The 23688-nt window shown below is 27.5% G+C and overlaps 2 protein-coding genes, 1 long non-coding RNA gene and 1 pseudogene across 3 annotated transcripts; 3 read left to right on the forward strand and 1 right to left on the reverse strand.

Annotated features, from left to right (window-relative positions):
• LOC113003006 (trypsin-1) lies at positions 1-4774 on the forward strand. Its single transcript, XM_026130559.2, has 7 exons — positions 1-219; positions 326-380; positions 1417-1582; positions 2200-2408; positions 2603-2796; positions 3058-3115; positions 4600-4774. The coding sequence occupies exons 1-7, from the start codon at positions 166-168 to the stop codon at positions 4734-4736; spliced, it is 873 nt and encodes a 290-aa protein (XP_025986344.1). The 5' UTR covers positions 1-165; the 3' UTR covers positions 4737-4774.
• Positions 4775-6608: 1834 nt separating this feature from the next.
• Positions 6609-12390, reverse strand: LOC105193904 (trans-Golgi network integral membrane protein 2). Its single transcript, XM_011158594.3, has 4 exons — positions 10909-12390; positions 9696-9728; positions 9455-9621; positions 6609-9375 (listed from the first exon to the last, which is right to left on the reverse strand). Exons 1-4 carry the CDS (start codon positions 12098-12100, stop codon positions 9226-9228), a joined length of 1542 nt encoding a protein of 513 aa, XP_011156896.2. The 5' UTR covers positions 12101-12390; the 3' UTR covers positions 6609-9225.
• Positions 12117-17437, forward strand: LOC105193931 (annotated as a pseudogene).
• A 1338-nt stretch (positions 17438-18775) lies between these two features.
• LOC105193905 lies at positions 18776-20040 on the forward strand. Its single transcript, XR_850623.3, has 3 exons — positions 18776-18930; positions 19577-19667; positions 19785-20040. It is a non-coding gene; the product is annotated as an uncharacterized LOC105193905 (long non-coding RNA).
• Positions 20041-23688: the final 3648 nt, after the last annotated feature.

Genomic DNA, 23688 nt, shown 5'->3' on the forward strand with positions numbered 1-23688 from the left:
CGAGGTGATATGAACGCTGAGGTGCCACTCAGCAATGATGCAGCATCGAAATTGGTTGCCGCTGTTATTCGCGACTTGATATAGAACAGAGTGTTCCCAGTGTTGCGCTCAGTAATCGCCTCGTGCTGTTTTCAGAAAGTGAAACATCAACGGAAATCGCGCGTCATGAAGCCTCATTTGACTCTGACGACCGTAATCAGCATCCTTCTGATCCTAGACGTTCGTTGAGAGAGTAATTAAATAAAATTATCACAAGGACAAGTCGATGTGCAGCGCGACTAATAATTCACTGCTTATCGAATAATTGCATTGTGCTCTTTTTCAGGCGGCACGTACGCTAAAACGTCGCAAGATACAACTACAAGTAAATCCAGAATGCGGTAAAGATCGTATTAAAATTATATAAATATACGCGCATGTAATTCGCATAAAAAAATATATAAGCATCAATAGTAAATAGCTTTTACTCTAAAATTAAATTTAATAAATATTTACATTTAATTAATTTCACATTAGCTACACTTTGTAAAGGTAATAATATATGAACTCGTTTATATACTATATGTATAAGATATATGTTACATAAATAAATAAAAGTTGCAAAATAAAGGTTTTAACAAATTTTGCTAAAAAAATTTCAATACAAAGTTTTTTTGACAATTTTGCGACAAAGTATCATAAGACATGTGCAATACAGAGTTATAATAAAAACCATAATAAAAGCCAATGAGATTTTTTTATTGGTTGCCTAAAATTAGTCATATGTAACAGCTAAATCGCGAATTTTAAAGATTGCATTTAATAAAAGAAACAACAATTAATACAGCAGGTGTTATTTAATCTGGTATTTTTTTATCGTTGACAACGTTATATACTCTCTAAATCTGAATCAATAAAATCTTACTGATTTGCAGTGCTATACTTATTTTGCTAATTATGATTACCAGTGATTATTCACTGGCTTTTAACGATTCCGCTTAAGAAGGAAGTATTCTCACTAACCGGAATCGGTGTATTATCACTGAAAGATAATGCATATATCACTAATTAATATAGTTACATAGTGCTAAAATCAGAGTATCCACTGAATAAAACACTTTCAGTGAATAATACACCGATTTCGATTTAGAGAGTATAAATTATCTATTTAAATTAATGCAGCATACTGTTAAATTATTAATTGTATACATATTGACATACATTCTACTTTCCACATCATCTAAAGTAGTAGTAACCTAAATATGATAAAATCAGTGTCACCAAATTAATTTTAACGTGGTTGTATATAACGACAGTCTTGTACAACTCTTATATTATAAGAACTCTAGTACAATACAGTCTAGTAATGACATTGTATCACATAATCATTGCATATATGTATATAAAATGTTAATTTAATAAATCTTCTTATAACAGAATGTGGAGTAACAGGAGGAATCTCAAATCGTATTGTCGGAGGAAAAATAACAATCCCGCATATATTTCCTTGGATAGTGGCAATTCTTAATAAGGGAAACCTTCACTGCGGAGGAACATTAATTAATAATCGATATGTGTTAACAGCAGGACATTGTGTTAAATGGTATCTTATTAATTTCTTCTTGGAAAAATTAAAAATGTGCTTATCACTATCGTGTGTTTTATCTAATGTCACTTTTGCTTTTAGTGTACTTTCTTAAAAAATTTATACGCAATACCAAAGTCAATGCGCGGCTATAATATATAAAAGTTACTTATTTTATCAATCATTAAAACACTAAAATGCATACAAAGAACGTAGATAAATAAACATTAAATCTTAACTTTAATTTGTTACACGTACATTTCAAAAACTCTGCATGTTTGAACTCTACATATATTTATATAACTCTACTCTTAAACATGTAGAGTTATATATTTTTGTTAATAATAATATTATCGACAAAGAAAAGTAATAAATTGTATTAATCGTACATTATACTATGTTATAATTTATTATTATAATTATTAAGTTTGTGCGGTGAGAACAAATATACGCCAGTGTATTATATTATACCTTACGGAAAAAAACTACAAAAATGCAAAAAAATTATTGGTATACTATAAAAACTGCAGTTCTTCAACAGTATTCCAGTAATTTTTTCGTATTCTTAAGTTTTTTTCCGTAAGAAATAAATGTAAAAAATTCTGATTTTTATATTTTTTTGGTGATTTGCATAGGACAAAACATACCGATATCTCAATCGGAGTAGGTATGCACGATATTGAAAACGAAGACGAGGGATATATAGCAGCAATCGATAAAGTAATTTTACATGAAGATTTTAGCAGTGATTTTCTTCATGATACAAATGACATTGCCTTGATTCGACTACTACATGAAGTTGAATTCGATGAAGACGTAAGACCTGTGTGCCTCCCACATAAAGGTCAGATTTTTGTATAGCTTCTTCATAATATTTAAGATGTTTAATTAAATGTAAATTAAATATTAAATTTAAAGACGTTTAGAATTAAATAAAATATTTATATTTGTTTTATATTTTAACACACACATATGTGCATACATATTAGCATTTTTTAAATATGAAAAAGAGCAATAAAAATAAATTTTTAATGATAGATTCTGAATATACGGGAGAAAATGTCCAAGTTGCCGGTTGGGGACGTGTCCAAGTAGAAGCAAAATCTTCCCGATTTTTGCTTGAAGCCACCCTGAAAGTAATGGCACATGACACATGTAAGAATACTTCACTTGGAGATCATATCACAGACTCGATGATATGTGCTTACAATGATAATACTGATGCATGCCAGGTATTATGCCATGATCAAGTTTAATGTTTTATTATACTTTGTGACCAAATTAATATTAAACACTTTTTTTATTGTGTAAACATTAAAGATAACTTTTCCTAAGTTTTCTTTTATTATGTGTTCAATAGTTGTTTGTGAACAATCTATAAATCCAGAAATACAAAATAGAAGTTATTTAAATACGTCTTTTCAGCAAATCCATACATACATATTATACATTATATATATTGCGTTTAAAAAATATTAATATTAAATTTTCAGGGCGATAGTGGCGGACCTCTGCTATATCAAAGAACGGATGGAAAATATGAAATAGCTGGTAAGAACACCATCAATTATGATGCAATGCGTGTGTGTGTATATGCACATGTGCAAACGCATTTTAATCGTGTTTTTAAAAATTATCTCAGATGAAATACATACATACATCTATAAAGGTAATTGTACCCTATATGGCTTACCTGAGATTTGAAAATTTTTCTAATTTTTTGCTGAGTTTAAAATTAAAAACTGATTTAAGTTAAGAAACATTTTTAAACATTAATTTAAAATATTGGAAAATTTTAAATATTTACAAGGATACAATGAAGACTTTTGAAAAAAATATCATGTAGATCATATTGAGTACATATACATGTAGAGGAGAAGAAGGTAACATGGCACTCGTTTCCATTTTATTGAATAACTTTGTTTATAATTACTTTTTTTTTATATTGAAACTTGAACGATTATATTCGTCAAAGTGTTGTTTAATAGATTCTAGACTCAAAGTAATGAAATACTTATTACTTAATGTCTTATAAGCAATTGTTAGAATTCATTACATAATAACGGAGATACCCCTTTTTTCTCTACGCAATATGGTCTAATTATATATTTTTCTCTTTTTAACAGAAAGTGATAGAAAAATGGAAAATCAATGTTAAAATTAAAAGTTTATTAACCTATTGTTTATTGACATATTAACATATAAAAGTACACAAAGAAACTATCATGGTCAACAATTCATTAAATAAAAAATTTGACTTATCTTAACTTCTTCCTCTTAAAACTATGACTTATGAATCGCAATTTAATAGATAGATTAAAATTTATAATCTGAAATAAAAATTACCAAACTACTGAATAAAATTACCGAAAAACCATTACAATCAATGTATGTGTACTTTTTATTGATCTAGATTATATTGCTTCTACCTTACAAAAAAAATTTTTTTTTTTTTTTTAGCAGGACGTTATGACAAAAATATAAATTATGTTAAGCATAAATACAAAACTACAATAATATGAACTGTGAAGATTAATAATCATCATTTGATAGTTATAGAAAGTAGTAACTTTTCCACGAAATACTTAGATAATCAAACGAGCTTTAATATCGGAAATTAATGCACTACATGTGTATTGTGAACTTGTTGTCAATTTTTTGACATCGGAATCTAACGCATCTGCAAAACAAGACAGTTTGTGGAAACAGCTTGTCCTTTTAGATTCCCAAAATTGAATGCGGCATACATGACAACAAAATATTATGTTGTTCTCATTTGATTATCTGAGTGTTAAATCATAAGAAATATAATCACAAAAATTCTACTTCATTATCACAACAAAAAAATAAAATGAGTACTCACTTGTTGCAAACAAGTCATGTTGACAGTCTATACAACACACATGTTATTTATTCAATTCACCATGTAACTACTTAGAAACAGCAAGTAGGTCATTGGGTATAGTTATCGTATATATGTGCTATAAATTTTATAGTTCTGTTTTCAAATAGGGTCTCTGCTATTATTTTAACAGGAATAGTTTCTTGGGGTATTGGATGCGCTGATCCTGGGATGCCAGGTGTATATGTGAAGAACACGGATTACCTAAACTGGATAAAATATCACAGTAAAGATGGTACTTATTGCGTAGATAAAAAGTTTCATGTATAACGGATACTAAGAAATAAATATAAATATTTAACATTGAACTTTTTCGTTTTAATACAAATATTAATTGGATATAAATTTTTCGGATACATAAATATTTTATTAAACATAATATGTTCTTGGATTACAAATTTTACGAAAAATTGTGCTATTTATGTCATTAAAATGATTGTTTTATACTAGATATATTATATGTATATTATTACTTATTCACAGACTCATAAATACAATATCTTACCAACGTATAATCAATGCATAACACAACAGTTTCTTAAAACACGATAAGCTCAATATTATCAGGTCACATAAGTAATACCACAGCATATTTCACTATGGATATAAATCTGCACATTGCACAATCTGCAATAATCATAATTCTATGTTTAGGTCATAAACGAATCAATAAACGTTTTCAATTTTTTTTTATTATCCATTACTTTTAGCGATAACGCTTCAAATGTTTAATGAAACAATCAAAACTGATTCAAATGTTTAATGAAACAATCAAAACTGATGCATATGTCATATTATTATAAGAATATTTCTGTAATGCTATTGAAAAAAAATTAAAATTTATCTAGTAGCATTTGTTTTAGTGATAAACACGCGCGCGAGTGCGAGATTATATAAATTGAGAAAATAGATAAAAAAATTAAAAGCCCCTTTTAATTAAAATCCAAAACTTAATTTTAAAATCTATCTAATGCTTTTCATAAATAAAATTTTAAACTGCTATTGAATAATATTAACAATATTAATTTTATTACAAATGTAAATTTTGCTCAATATAAATTTAAAAATAATGTTATTTTACGTATTTATATATATTTTAGTTTAAACATATTCCATACACTTTTAAAAATATTCTTAAATAAAACATTTTTAATTTTATTTATATAAAAATTGCATAAAAAAACCAATCCTTTTTAGCAGTTAATACACATTAATAAAAACATTTAAAAATGTATAAGAATTGTTGATATTTATATATACTAATTAATAAATAATATTTTTAGCAATAATTTATCTTTTTTTCTTTAACTAAGTTTTTGTATTTCAAAATCACTACAGTTTTACATAAATATATTGTATTCTAAATACTTTTTAAAGGCTGCTTTGTAGTTTCTTATAACTTTAATATCAAAATAATAATAAAACCAAAATTATCGAAGAAAATTATTATATTGCAACATAACATTTTAGCTTCATAACATTCAAATGCAATAACACTATTTCTAAAAAAAGTATACGTTATGTATATGTATAATTAAAGTTTATATAAATTTTATCATATATTAAATAGAATCAATATGAAAATATATAATTAGATATATTTAATTTTAATTTACATATGCATATATTCTATATAAATATTTTAAACAATCCAGAAATAACTACATTATTATATTATATAATATGGGACATATAAGTTATTTAAAGAGTTGAAAACTGAAAGTGTGCATTATGACAAAGAATGTTTTAGATAAAAGTTGTGTATTGTTTGAAAAAAAGCAAATAATAGTAAAATTAATTTTTGTAAAAATTAGTTTTTTTTTAATCAAAAAGTATCATTTAAAACAATTGCGTGATTTTTTTTCATAATATAATGCTTTTAATTTTTCCACATACAAAAGTATTAAGAGAGAATTATCAAAAAGACAGTACAAAATATATTATATTTTATTCTGGCTTATTTTGATATAAAAAAGTATAAAATATCTGGCAAATTATTAATTTCTTGATAAACGTATCTTAATACGTTTGACCTTACATACAACTTTCGTCAAGAACATTCTTTGCTATAATACCTAATTTTAGGAATAATAATTTGTAGCGCTTTAAATATCCTCTCTTGCATGCTATAAAAGAATCATATATATATATTTCTTTTTTATTGCGGTAATAATAATGAAGTATATTAAAGTTAACATTACAGACTTCTGGAAAAATATAGTAACTAGGTATTAAAGATGCCTTTTTTAATTAAAAATATAATTCTCACACACATAAACACACACGCATACATATCTCTTATGATACTATTTATTTCATATACTATTATTAAATCCATTGTAAATTGCATGTAAAGATTTACAAGGGTAGCAAATTTTAATTGAATATAATTGGACGGTTTTTTGCTAAAAAATATAGCGGTAATTACCGAATATTAATATTACCTTTATAATTAAGTAATTCTTCTAGCAAATATTCAAGATTTAAGATTGTGTAATAATACAAAAAATTATAGCACGTATCTAAAATCGCATAATAAATTTTATTTTTGTAGAATATAGATGAACAAAGACAAAAATGTGTAATAATATAACATATAACTATTAGATAGTAAAGTAAGATAAAGAAATACATTCATTTATCAAGAGAATATTAAGTATTAATACAAACAAATTATTATATTTAATAAGTATAAAAAAAGAAATTCAAGCATCTAAAGAGAGATTTGAAAAAGATATAAAGATACTAGTTTTCAACAACAAAATTTCACGACTTAATAATACTTCTGACATTTACGGAGAACATATAGAAGCAGAAAAGTTAAAATACAAAATTTCTTAGATAATAAATTTATCTTATAATTTTCTGTATTCTGCTAGTTATAACTTGGATGAAATCATTATTATTGCAGCACATAAAATAAAGTACATATACTATTTGTAAATCAAAAGTATCAGAGATCAATCAATTAAATTGCTTGAAAAATTAACTGTCACCGATTGAATCAGGAATTCAGTATATCTCATACGAGAAATTTGAAGACGAATACAACTTACTAGTAAAAATTCAAAAACATAGCAGAGAAGATTTAAGATTGGGTTTAAAAGAAATCATTTACATAGTAAAACAAACTTGAGAAAAAATCAAATGATATTATTACTGGACCAATTTAATCAAGTCATACAAATAAGTAGAAATAAAAGAAAAAATTAAATAGCTTATATATGAAATAAAGCACTTATAAATACATGACAAATAATAATAGTTTGACGACATTAAACGATGTTGAAAGAGATTGATTAGAACATCACATTACACCTGCATACAAAAATTACCAAACCGATCAGATATCTCAGTTCAACCGATCAATGTCTCGGAATAACTTCTAAAATAGAGAGCTAATATAAAAATAAAAACCTAACATAAAAATGCATTTGCAAAATACAATATGTGTTATAAGAAGAGCCTAAAAATATATATATATAATAATTCTAACTGTAATTCAGAACATCGTCAAAAAGAAGAGAAAAAAACTTGAATATTAGATTGTATTTAAATTTCGTAAAAGACGAAATAGCATACCAACAAGTTTTTCAGCGATACGCGTGTAATTGTTTTCACTTTTTTTTTCATTTTTCGCCAAGATAACTAGACCCATTTTCAAGCACTTCAAATTGACGGATTAAAAAGATTCATCGTGAAACTTTCTAAAATTTCACTTACCAAACGGAGGAACATTGATAATAAAATAAGCAACATAAAGTAATTAGATTAATTTGTAGTTTATAAATTATGGCGATATAACGTGTCATATAGTATTGATTAGAAATAAAATATAAATGTATCGATTAGAAATTGCGTGTACTACATCAAGTGATCAACTGTTATATCATTAAATTAATTAACAACTATTTATAATCGACAGATTGTCTAATAGTGAGTTTTATCAATGATTAGCCATATTTAGCGTGTCATATTTAGTCATAATTATATCGTATTATGTTTCTTCATAAATTGCTAAATTTGAAATACGTATAATATGTTGTTTTCTTAATATTATGCAGTATACTTTAATTGTGCATGAATAACACGCCATTAAAAGCTAGAAATATATTAAACAAAAAATAATAATAACTTTCCATATTTTATTTGATTATATTCTTTTTTTAATCAAAATTGAAAACTTTTGCGAACTTCAACAATAGGTTAATACAGCAAAGTCTGTCGGAAACATTTTATAAAGTGTCTGGTACTTTGTCAACAGAAATAATTTGATATAGAATCTGACATTTGATATTGATAGAATACTAACAGAAATATAGCAAAGTAATGTAGTTTTATGACACAATCGATGCCAATTTGTAAACATACTACAATTTGTTTGCTTGAAATTAATCGTAACATAATGAAAGTTGTATAAATCAAATATTTAACTCAATATAAAATATTTACTTAATTACATTCTCCGATATCACATCATTAAGTTTTATAAATAAATCAAACGTTTAACTCTTGATATAATGTAAAAAAAATTTTTACTTAATTAGATTCTCTGATATCGAATCATTATTATATCATTGCTATATCATATACTATTCATAAGTTTCATTATTATTGCGGATCGTTTCATTGCCAAAATATAAAACTTTTAGAAAATTAAATAATATTATACTGAAAGTACGTGTGCTTAAATACAAAATATATTACAGTTGTTATACTATAATACAGACATTATAAAATTTGTAATATTCTACTCGCATTAATATATGACATGAGTAACATTAGCATTACATTGCGACGTAACGGCTTCTTCAAGTGTACAATCCAGTTTTCGGTAGCTGGCTGTACTCGGTCGCCGTCTACTACGATTGTTTCTTGATCTTCGACCCTCTAATACAATAGCAAGTATCTGAAACATAAATAGAATTATTTTATATATGAAAAAACAATCACAAATGTGTAAATAAAAATGCACAAATTTTATTAACCTTCTGTTTATTATGATAACCTATATATCCAGCAAGACACGCCAAGGTAATCACAGTAAAATAAGTAAAGAAATGAGAATCATCTTCCACTCTCATGTTGGAATACTCTATTCTAGCATTATTATTCTTCCGTTCAGAGACTTCTTGTATATTTTCATTTTGATTTCCTTTTAGAAAAAATACACGCGTAAATAGATAATTGTATGAAATAATTAATACAAAAACAATTGAACATTCTTACCTGTTTCTGGATGTTGAATTGTATCATCTATATCTAAAAAATATATATAATATAAGATATAATTTTTATAAAACCTTTAAAACATATAATAAATGTATTGAATTATATATATGTATATATAATATTTTTCTAACATATCTTTATATATACATTATTTTTCAATATAAATGCATAAAAATATTTTATAACTTGAACATAATTTACATAACATACATTATTCATGTACATCATTTTTACATTATTTTTGTATAAAAAAAAGTAAGCAAAATATAAAATTTAGAAAAATATGTAATAATGTTTCAATTTATTATTTTAATTGAAAATAATTTTTACATATTTTAAGGGGATTAGGCAGTCAAAAATAAAGTTTTTCTTTATAAGTCAATTTTAAAGAAATTTAAGCACATCCAAATTCACCCTTTCACTCAATGTTTATTGTCCTAGCATGTAGATAAAAAAATAATATTATATATATATATATATATATATATGTATATATATATATATATATGTACGTGTATATATATATATATATATACGTGTATATATATATATATATTTTTTTTTTCCGAGAAAAACGCATATGTGTGTGTGTGTGTATATATATATATATATATATATATATGCGTTATGAACGGAAGTTTAGATCGATTTGAAAAAATTCTGGAATATATAATAAACATGTGTTATTTACGAACAAACCTCTGATACATTTATATAAAAATTCGATTTTTTGTATTTAAAAAATTACGTTTTTTGTAACAAATTTTTTGTAACCATTTTTTGTAACCATTAATTTAAAAAAATCGCCGTTTTTTGGCCGCCATTTTAATAATGTTGTTGCAATTCTTGTTTTTTTTTTTTAAGGTTTGAACAAAAACTATGAGCTTGATGAACAACATCCCACAAGAAAGATGTTACTATCTTACTTTTTAAATTCTGTATCACTACAAGAGTAAGAGCACTTTTCTTCAATTCTCATATGATCGTCTCTTCATCACCCCATTTCTTAAATATATATATTTAATACCAATTTGTTTTCTATCAACATGTTAACAATAAACATTGTGTAAAAGGGTAAATCTGGATGTACTTATTTTTGCGATTTGACTGCCTAATCCCTTTAAAGAATAAAGTATAAACACATGGACAAATACACATTTACAAACATTCACCACAATATATTACAAATGCATGTTCATTAGTATAATACCATCTAGTCCATCATTTTCCAAATTATCATCAGGATTCCCAGCATCATAATGCTCTTGTGTATTTTCCGATATTGTACTTGGTTTTATATCGTCAATATTTTGCCCTTTAGATTTCTCTGCGTCTTCTTCATTTGCAACCTTATTATTTATAGCATTATTTCTTGATGGTGCTTGTGAATCACCGTTTGAAGGAATATTTTTTATGGGTTTTGTTTCAGCATTAGCGCCGAGTTCAGTACTAACGCTGTTCGGTTTATTTTCTTTAAATGTTGAAGATAATTTATGAACTTGTGTCTCTGAGGTATTATTTATCTTCTTTTGGATGGTATTTACTTTTTCAGTATCAGATTTTGTTTTTTCCTCATCCAATTTTTCGCTGTCTGCGAGAAGTGGATTACTAGGCGGCATATTTAAGTTATCTTCTTTAACATTATTATTATTGTTGTTCAAACCTGCTGTAATTTGCTTTCTGTCCTGCTCTTTAAATTCTTTTATTTCTATCTTTTTAGCTTCAATTGGATTAGTTTCAATACTTGTTATCTCACCCTTTGACTGGCTTACATGCGGTTTATCAGTTGCAAGAGAATCGTATTTCGTTTCTACCTTATTTACTCTTTTCATCATATCATCATCAATACTTTTGATCCAAGCAAATACTGCGCATAGTGGACGAAAATTATTTTGAAAGTCAAAGCATATCCGTTCACATGTGTGACGTCTATTAAGACTTTGGACCAATGGCCTCCAAAATTGATCTACTTTAGTATACAGTGATGTAAGTCCTTGTAAATTGTTGCAAAAATCTTCCTTGGCTTTATCATCATTAGGAACATATTTTTCCACATATGAATTGAATGTTGCAGTACTATTAAGAGGAATTGACAACTGACTAGAATATTGGCAAATCTTGTATGCTGTGTCATAAACTCCTAAACACAGGAAACTATTTAAAGTTTCTGGATTATATTTCCAATATGTCACAGGATATGTCACGGATGCACATGGTTTTACATTTTCTGACTCATATATAAATTTAAATGCTGGGCATAGATTCGAGTCATTCTTCATAATGTCTATAATATTCGGTGTCACTTCGTGCGGTGCGCTTCTCGCTGCCGTGAAGGAAAGAAATAGGACAAAACAGTTTTTCATAAAGGTGATACGAAATAAATCGGCGTAATGGTTTTCCATTATTTTCTTTTCAGGAATGTATGATCTTTTAGCCTCTACCGTACGGACTAGTAAATTCACTGTCACTTTATCGGTTGATGAACATAGTTCTGTTTTATGCTTCAATTCTTCTGAACACAAATCATTTTTTTAGAAAGGTCTCAGATATTTTCACTCGCACAATTCTAATATTGTTCTAGAAACGCAATATCTCGAATAAGATATAGCATAACCTATCCAATTCAATTTCGCTACATTCGCTAGACAGCAGAGCACTCAATATGTAGTATTCACCTACGTCTATAGTTTCTAAATTGAAGACGCGAGTCACGAGAGAATCGAATGGAGGGAATGCGCACAGAGCGCTTTTACATGTTAGCGCATTCCCTCCATTCGATTCTCTTGTAACGTACGTCTTCTATCTGGAAACTCCAATATCGTATCCAATTCTGTCGTTACGTACGATAACTGCGCCATCTGAAAATTCTTACTATTTCAAAATATAAAATTACCAACGGTGAATAAGTTTGATCAACCGCAATAACAATTTGAAGTATAATTACTATTATTTCAGCATAAAATTAATAAATAAATTTTGATTTAATAATCTATATCATATAATAATATGTCATCATTTAAAATATTAGCATTATCTTAATATACAATTACTAATAACAAATATATGTTGCATATTAAAAATCGCTTGATTAAAATTAAATCAGTTCAAAAATCTTCCGAACATAACTTTATATAGTTGTTTTCAATTTAAATTGCACTATATTACTAAAACAATTTTTAATGCATGCATACTCAGGTTTTAACACCGACGATCGGTCGTGCTCTCCGAATATTTTCGAGTTCCTCAAGTTCATTTGCCAGCAATGCAGAAAATTAACTTGCGATAACTGATATTTTAACAGTGTTTTAATCATTAAACATTTAAATTATTATCAGAAAAACTCTGTTAAAGAAATTTTTCCGTGCATTACCAATTAATTAATTAAAACTGTAATACCAATTCAATCAACAAAGTTTTTTAAACTTTAAGTATTTAAAAAATATAATGAATATTTAAAAACTTTTAAAAAACGGTCTGTTGATTAGAAATAATTTATAAAAATGTTGAAACTATGTAAGCGGAGCGGAAGTTCGCAGTGTACTCCGCAAGGAATAAAGTACCAATACTACTATACTATACTATTGGAAATAATTTCTAATAATAATCAATGTCGCACATAAATCTTAATATTTATTTAATTTAAAAAAAATTTTAAGAAAAATAAGTTTTAAATATTGTTTTATTATACCGCGCCTTTTTATTTCTTCAGCATTATTTTAAAACATAATTATACTGCACTTTACAATAATTGTCAAATATATCATTTAACAAAATATGAACATTAGATAAGAATATAAAACAAGAATATAAGAAAACGAAAACACAAAAACTTTCTGTCACTGATAAACATAAAAATAATATAATACTTTCTTATTACTTAATACTCTGACTAAACATTCCTTAATTTTAAAAATCCATTCAAACAAAGAATTCAATAATCATATGCAATTTAACAAATTTTATACAAATATTATATTTTAAAATAATTTATGATATAAAAATTTAATTTAATTTTCACGTAATTAAAACAAAATAACTCCAAGTAACTTGAAATTATATTCAACTTATTGTTAATAACCTAAAATGTAATACTCAAAATCACATCAGAATGTGACATTAGAATTAATTTTGGTAACTAATTTCACAAAATTATAAAAGTATTATTAAATCATGCGATACGAGAAGAAGCAAAATGCAATCAATCCGTTGATACCAGAAAACATAGCGCAAAAAATCGGGGCGATAAAAGAGACAAGAAGTCATAAATGACGTGGAACGTTCTTTAAAGCAAAAGCGATTAGACAAAATAGCGATAAAAAATGCGCATGGAAACGACCACTCGGCACAAGATCAAAGATACAAAAAAATTACACGGAGAAACAGCTATGTTGCAGGTTATAATATAACATTAAAGATATCTCTTGATTATTTAATATTATACAAAGAAAACTGTATATTGTTTTTTTTATTATATACTATTTTACTCTATCAACACGTTTTTTTACACTCGGTATATTTTATTATATTTCATATACTAGATTATTAATTCTCATGGAAAAGATTCTGTTTTTCCACTTTTATACTATGTTTGAGTTGCATTTAAAACTGTACGTATGTACAAAGTAATGTACTAAAATTTTGATTAATTAAAAATTTATAAAATGCAATAGTATTACGATAGTCCGACGTGAAACATTTACTTACTAAAAGCATGACATTGTTCTTTAATACATAAACTTTAAATAATTTTTTTAATTCTCAAACAAATGCAGATCCGTCAAGATCTCAGTACTATTATTAATGGTGGTATAAAATGCGTTAATTCGTCAGCAATTATTCCTAAGAAGATTAAATATAATGGTCGTACGACATTAATAATTCATAATGTCAAGTATAAAATAAATAATAACTTGCATATCGTTGGCTGGGGCAAGGAAGCAATTATTATGAGCTCGGCACTCGAAAGAATGGTTGGCAAACAACTGAAAAAGGGATTTATTGTAGTACCTCGCAAATCGATCTCTATGATGTGGAGCTTCCCGGAAGCTTTTCCAAAGTTGGACAGTTGTGTAACTTTCGTCGAAGCCGGAACGGAAGGACAGCCGGATGAAAAGGCAATTGAGATTACACGGACAATTGCGAATTATTGTAAGCGACTGAAAAAACGTGATTTATTGATAGTTATGCTGTCCCAAGATCTAGATGATCTTCTGTGCTGCCCGCGTGATACAATTACATTGAGAGATAAGTTAAGAATTCTCAACAGGTTAAAAGCTGCTAATGCAACTCTTGAAGAGATCAATATCGTAAGGAATAAACTTTCTGCGATAAGAGGCAAGTAGTTTAGGTGCAAGAAAATTTCATTAACCACTTTTGTGAAACTTTAAACTCATAGATCTTATCAGCATTTCTCCAGAAAGAAATCTATAAGTAAATCTATAATCCTATTAGGCAAACAAATGTAATATAAAACTAATTTTGTCACTTTCACGACTAAATCATATTGCGCTTAAGACTACAATTATTAAAATTAATTTGCATTAATCAATGTGTAATATCTTATTTTTCGATTATAATATATAGATTAACAACAAGATTAATATCTTGAGAAGAAAAGCATATGTGTAGATAAAAGTTCTACGTAATATTTTAGATATATATTTCTTAGATATTATTATATAATTTTCTTATAGTATATATAAAATGTTTTTTTTAAGTCTATAATAAATTTTTCTGCAAGCATGATCTTTCTAATAATAATATTAAAAATGTATATGCATATGAATAATGGATGTAATAAAAAAATGTTTAGGCGGTGATCTGGCGCGCCTGGCATATCCAGCTAAAGTCATCACTCTTTTCACATCTAATATGTCAGCAGAACCACCAGAACAATTGGGTGGAGGTCCATGCGTTTATGACCCGAAGGATCAAAGAGCCCTAGCTATTCTGATAAAGTACAAACTTTTCGACAAAGTATCACAGAACGTACGAGAGTTGTTAGGGGAATCCAATCCTCGGACAACAGCAGCGGATGCCCAATTAGACGAAAAGAAGAAATACAAGTTCGTGAAGCAATATGTGATCGCATGCAACGCTGACGCTATAGAATGTATGGCAACGAAAGTCCTTAAACTGGGACTGTCTCCTTTGAAATTTAACCTCACCCGTGGCGGAACCGTCGAGGAATTCGCGCAGGAGTATGTGAAGATCGCGTCGTTAATGATCCTGGCGGTTGAGAACAAAATTACCAAGTTGGAGATGTACGAGCAGATGAAGGAGAGTCCGGTATGCCCTCTGACCGACCGGGAGGTATGGGAAATGTTTCCCACGAAGGACAAATGGGGTCTGGGACTGTGCCTTTTGCTGGGTGGTCGACCGAGCGTTCATCTCGGCGAGCATTCCGGGAAGGGTGGGCCCAATCAGGAACTCGCCCTCCACTTCTCCTTATATTGGTACATGCGTACGAAGCAATATCCAATCTTGCGAGGATACACCGTCTGGTTTCTCGGCGGTAGCTCTTACGGAAGAGACGGCAATACCAACGCAGCTGGCGCATTCGGATACAAGAGCCTCGCTACTGACATTTACCCGGAATACGAAAAAGCGAAGAGCGTGCATAAGGCTGCCTTCCAGAAATGGCGGAGGCTCGCCGAAGATAAACAGAACGAATTGGAGATCGCGGTAAGAACGCGGCAGTGATAGCCCACTTCCTTCTTTATTGCTCGCATACAACCGAATAAAGTCGGAGAGATGAAATATTGAAATGTCGGTTTCCAAAAAGTCGATGACGTTACTGGTCAAATGCAAATAGAGAAGGGAGGGAAAAGCTTTCGATGCAATTGTACCTTGTAATAATTTGACGCATGAAATGATTTACCGATATTATTGCGTCCGATCCGCAGCACAGTCATTCCTGCAAACCTTTTTACAGAAAGCTCGCCAAGCGGCGGAAGATGCGGAGGAAACAATGAAAAGATACGCGGCTATACTACCGGAACAAGCTTTAAAGGAAAACAACACAAATTTGTTTTTCTCAAGTATCAACGACGGCGACGAGTTATTGCAGCTGAGGAGTGAAAATTATTACACGCTCATGGACATCGGGGATCTTCACGTTATACGAATCGTGCGCTTTCAGTGCAACCCGGCACCTGTCACAGAGACGAAGATAGGATACATGCCGATAGAGACAGACCTGTCAATCGCACGTTATCGGCAACGGTAGTCCCGGTGTTACAATATTGTTGTCGGACCGAAGAGCCGTTGATTATTTACGACCCTGTTGTGCGTTGGATTTTGCGATGGATTTTACTCAGTTTCGCTCTAAATTCATACGCGACCTGCACGAATTGCTTTCTTGCTTTAATACATGGACATCTCATTTTCCATTTGGCACCATATTAAATATTCATAAGCTATTTAAAAAAACACATTTGTATTAATAATATGCACGTACATTAATTAAGCATAAGAAGCAAGTAGCTAGAAATTACAATAAACATCGGAGAAGATTCAATAAAAGTAGTACAATAAAATTTTATTACTATTTAAAGCTACAACTACCAAATATTTTTAAATTTTAATATATCTTGCGATTCGGAGTTAAATATTTTATTGGCCGTGATAATAAATTGAGCATTCTGTAAACAGATGCTCCTATACGTTGAATGCGTTTATTATTATTTTTAAAAATCTAACATTCATAATAATATGTATATGTATATATAAATATGTAATATACGATGTGTATATTTTTATGAATTTTAGACTATACGAGTATATGTATATATAATGCAAAAATCATAGCAATTCAAATAACTATTTAGATTAAATCTAGACTAAATAAGAAACATCAAACTTTTATTTTTGAGAAATTATTTAAAAATACTTCACAAAAAAATATATATCGGTTTGTCCGGAATAAAACTGTTCAAAAGTGCAAATACGCTTAAAGTTATCAAATGTAAATTTAAGTTATGATACAGCTTATCATTCCATATATAACTGCTCGCATTATTGATAACTTATTGATTTTTTGACCTCTTACTCAATACACTTACTTAATACACTATAACGGTACTCATTTCGTAATAACCGTAAAATCAAATATTTTAATATGACTGTTAACTACTTATAGGAAATTAAAATTATATTCAAAATAATTATTAAATTATTTTGCAAATCAAGATTCAATGGTGAATCCAAAATGAATCCTACTAAATGATTAATCCGTCGAACAAAACAAAATTCCCAAAAAGCTCATTTTGCTCTTTCTTGACATAATAGATATCTCGGCACATGTCCCTTGGGTTCAGTACCAATCCCGTTCAACAAAACCCTGGGAATGGACTCGCCTACTTCGACAACATATCCGCGATACGCAGTTCTGAGTGCGTTCTCGCTTACATTTCTTCTTCTTACGTGACCAACGCCAAAATGCCTCTTGAGAATACCATTTACAGAATGCGTGCACGAACTTCCTTTATTTAATATCATCCAGCTTAATCTGATCAAGCTTGTCTGATGTAAAGAAAATTAAGAACAATATATTATTATCCGCACTAATAATCCTAAGAATCAAATAAAAGCAGATAAGAAATGAATTTATAAGAGAAAACGCAATTTACCCAAGTTAAATCAATCTATTTTTAAATTAATTAATAGACAATTTAATTTTTAAAAAATTTATTTTTAATAATATTTATGGAAAATTTGGGCCAAAATTAAATTAACAAAATTATATAAATCAAATTAATTAAAACAATTATATTAATAATTTTATGTTGATAATTTAACAAATGTAAAATACCGATAACTTTAATAATCTACATATTAAAATACATATTTATATAATGCATGTAAAATATTTTTTAAAATTATAATCACTTATTATCATTCTTTATGTAATTTATAGATACATAATTTAGCTTCTGAGTACGCACATAAATATAATATCAAATAAAAATATAAATATAAAAAATTACATGACACGGCAATAGTCAAGACTTGTTTCATAAACAAGTTTAACACAAACAGTTTTAAATTCTTATCTTCAATCCTGACACTTATGACGTAAGATATTCTATAAATTAAGTTCGATATTAGAATTCTTCATAATAGTTCGTTAATTTTCTCCTGTGTAACAACGTATATTTCACAATGAAATATTTTGCGTCTCTCTGTATTCTTTTGCTATTTGTGTGCTACTCAGTGCAAGTTCCACAATATGGTACGCAATTTTATTTAAACATTCTCTCTCTTTATCTCTCTCTCTCTCTTTCTCTCTCTCTCTCTCTTTCTCTCTCTTTCTCTCTCAATGTACAATAAATAAATAAAATAATTTAAATAATAAGTTTAAACTTCTAATAGATGAAAATGTCAAACAAATACGAGACAATCTACATCAGTCACAATGAATCTTAGTGCCAAATTATAATTTTTACAATCTCCGGCTTATGCGAACTGCGCGCCGCATTTTTATCGGATTTGAAACACAGTTATTGCATGATATCAAAATATGTAATATTATTAAATTGACAAACAATTTAATAGTTTCGATAGATGGTTAGAAGCATCTATAGAATCCCCCTTTCAGAAATATTGTAAATAATTTTATCGCGAAAAAAATAAGCTGGATATATTGTAAGAATTATTATCCACCTCTAAAATCCGCTGTGTGTCCAATATGACTGCCTCTTTATATTTATGTTTGACATTTTCATTGGTCAAAATTTCAAATTTATTGTTAATATTACTGAAAATAGCGTTCATCTATCATATTGTATATTGATTATTGTAAGAAAGTAACACCCACATGCCATAAACATATATATTCTTATTTATTTTATCTTAATTCTTCATAAAAATTATTTTAGAGAACTGTCTTCGTGACGTACTTCCTCAAGCAGATCGAGAAAGATGTATAAAAGTAACATGCACATCGCAGAACAGATATACAATAGAAGAGTAAGTTTAGTGACATCTACACATTATTATTTATAAAAGTATTGCATGTACATTGTTCAACTATTAATATAAAATTAATATCAATTAATGTACAATATGTATAATTATTTGCTTTAGGTGTAATTGTGCGAAGAATGCAGGACAACATCTTGGAGAACGTAATTCTGAATATCCTGTTTGTTGTCCGCGGTGCAGTAAAGTTTAATACGACATATTAAAAATGTGATATTAGTCCCTATGTGATAACCTCTTATACATTACAAATACATAAAATGTATAAAAGTATACGTATATGTGTGTGTAAAATCTCTCTCTCGTTATCAATTATTATATATACCAAATTATAAATAAAGTATCAACATTTACAAATATATATATACCTATACATATACAATATATAGTTTCCTTTTAATAAAAATAAAATTTTTTTAAAATAGTAATAATTGAATAATAAAGTAATATCTATTTTAATTATAATATTTTTACGGTAATTTAGCATACATGTCATTAGACTTATAATTATCAATAAAATAGTAAATCTTATTAATAAAAAATTTAATATTTGTATGTAAACATAATATTTATATGTAAAAATAGAGATAATAAAAGCTTTAATTAATAAGATTCAATTTGATTTGATATTTAAACCTCTTTGATTCAAAGCAAACTATTCTAAAATTTTTAATTTAAAAGATTAGAATACGAATTGTATAAAATCGTATTTCTCACTAATAAATAAAACATGTGCAACCATGTTATTGAAGTAAAAGAAAACGTTATTTTATTAAATAAAATAAATTCTATCAGTTTTACATAAGTTTCAAATACTGAAATACATGTTCTTTTACTTTATATTAATTTACTTTATATTTTTACTTTATATTACTCAATATAATTTTTTCTTATTCAGAAATCTTTCATTATATATTAAAACTCCATCTAATTGAAAGTTATATTTTAATAAGGTTCAGTAAAATAACTCTGATACGACTTATTTAAAAAAATATAAAATAGATCCCAGAAATTTATTTAAAATATAATATATGAAATGTGGATTTTAAATAAAAATTTAAAATACAAAATAGTTTTTTATGATTTCGTTTACTTGAATGTACATTAACTATTTTCACGTATTTAACTGCAACCGTATTATACATATATAAAGCTCTTAAAAGCTTTTAGAATTTTTCAGTGACTTCAATTAAAACCAGCTTAACAAAATTGGCGTCCTTCATGCTCTTTTGATTCGGTCTCATGATAAAACTGCCATAGGAAAATAATCTTTTGACCGGTAAATAAAGACATATTAAACTTAATAAGCATTCGTCTTACGGTTGAATATATAGCGATCGAAATATTTCACAGTTATATTTTAATCTTGAAAGTGCATACATTCTAATTGCGCAACGTTTGTATTTAATTCGTTAGAACCCTTAGCGTCTTCATTAGCAGTAAAAATTTATTTAAAATATTTATTTTGAATTAAGTAATTATTTTCTTTTTTCTATTTAAAATAAAAAAATTTAGAAAATAAAATATAGGTCATAAAAAATTATTTAAAATAATAAATACAAAATAACTATTTTATTTTATTTTATTTCATTTTATTTTATTTTAAATACGTACTTTAAGCAATGTTATTTCACATACAATCAAAATATTCCTGTATTTTAACAATTTGATTCAATCTAATTCAATTCGATTCAGCATTAAAAATTTGATTTACAAACTTTTATTCGTTATTTAATCTTTTCAACGTCAAAGTGGAAAACAATAGAGATGTACATATAAGTATATATATTGAAAGCTTACTCGTCTGATTAAACGTAATTCTACAAAATGAAATACTTGAAATCATTGACACTTCTTATTTTGATTCATTTCAGTATGCAAATACCAAAATATGGTATGTATAAATTACACCAAGCGTCGCAATAACGTTTGATTTCAATGTAAAATTATCATTATAATATAATTTATAATTCAATTAACTAGTCATTGAATTTATATGTTTACCTATGTAAGATCACATATTTCTGACAATTAATTAAATATTACATTTATATTATAATTTTAAAACTCTTTTGTATAAGAAGGAACAAGATACTTTATGTTTTATGAATGTCTTTCGATTTAAAGAAAACAATATCGTGATATTTTGTAACTAATGTAATATTTTGTAATTTACATATTCTAACTAACGATACATTCTTCATTACACGTAATTTAATATAATAGTGTTTTTTACATTTACACAGTAAATTGTCCCAAAAATATGATGATTAATGACGATTGTGAATGTTGTGAAGTGACATGTTGGTCAACAACAGAAATGACAGAAAAAGCGTGAGTTAAGCAATTTATAAAGTTTAGCATTTTAGAGTTTAGATATAATATTAGATGTTAATATTTTATAAATTTTAGATGTGCCCTTTTTCAATGTGCCCCAGAAAAACAGATCGGATATCATGAAGTAGATAAGACAAAAGAGTATCCAGACTGTTGCGGATATCCTATTTGCAATAATCAAAATGTATAAAAATGTATATGTACACATATTATTGCATAAATAAAAAAAGTTTGTAAGTGTACAATAACAATCTGATAATCTAATTTTCTTTTTCTAATCTCTTTAGACATAAAATATACTTTAAATATAAAATTGCTTTTTTTCAGAAATTTAATGAAAACAACAATGGTTGTATATCAATAATTAGTAAATAAACATGAGAAAAAATTCTTTCTAATATAGTAAAACGAAAGAAGTTGTATATACATATATATTTAAATTTAAATTAAAAAATTCCCGGTTTTCCAAAAAATAGGCACTCAATTTTTTTTATAATCAATTATTCATATGTTCCGTATTATTTTAAAGCTAAATATTATTTATAATTAAATTAAAAATAATGGTAATAATAAGACATGTGCAATACGAATAAACAAATAAATTGATATATACATAATATATAATATTTAAATATTGTGGAAACAGTAAGAAATCAGAGTAAAAAATTTATGTAAAAATATTATACTCTCTTTACACATCGCAGATTTGTCAAAATGCAAAACTTTATGAAGAATGGTTCTCCGGAGTATAATGGCCGGCGAAATCTTGATTAAGCATGAAGCGGAGTATATTTCACATAGTATAGAGGCAACCAACCGAGAGGAGCCATCGCTGTACATTTGCATGTCTCTGCAGAGAAGCCACGGCTAAATATGCACCGCTCGTTACTTAACCAACCAACGTCGGTGAAGCTCTGCTTCTGCTATAGATCCACCGCGAAATTCTACCATTCTTACACGCTCTATGTCATTTCGCGCGATTTCGTGTGGAAGCGACTTAATTTAGAATAGTTTGATTAATTACTGCTTGACATTTATCATGCGCATAAAACACGCGACATTCTTATTGGATTTTATTTTATTTTATCTTTTGTTTTATTAAATTGCAAGAAAACTGATGTATATACAAAGATTCAACAATTTTGTGAAATTAACGTGAAAATCGTTAATGCAAAATCAATATTATATATATATACACACATACACATATGACAGTCTCATAATCTTGGCGTTGATGTTGCATTGTGTAACTAAAATTCTATCTAAAAAAATCTCTATATGCTTTTTCCGGTTAAATCTACAATGCAAATCGAATGGCGGATAAAAATGCTCGCGAACTGAGCTTGAAGAGACGACATATGCTATATACGTACATTTTTTTACCCCAGAGATCTCCAACTAAAATACATGAAATATAAGAGGAACGGCAAATTTCCATATAAATCTCAGCATTGTTCTTTTGCACCGGAAGAACTGACAGACTGTGGAATAAGCGTTAGCAATGATATATCGCCCTAAAACAGATTAAACTAGTTGGTCTGATACCGGTTATGATGCCATCTAAAGGATATGCGACGTGAGATTTTTCTTCATTAAAGTTGCAATGTCAGATTAAACAAACGTTTAAACAAAATTTATTCTGCCAAAACAAAAAGCTTCTTTCGTCAATGTA

The sequence above is a fragment of the Solenopsis invicta genome, chromosome 6 (assembly GCF_016802725.1).
Source record: "Solenopsis invicta isolate M01_SB chromosome 6, UNIL_Sinv_3.0, whole genome shotgun sequence".
In the NCBI taxonomy this organism is placed as follows: domain Eukaryota; kingdom Metazoa; phylum Arthropoda; class Insecta; order Hymenoptera; family Formicidae; genus Solenopsis; species Solenopsis invicta.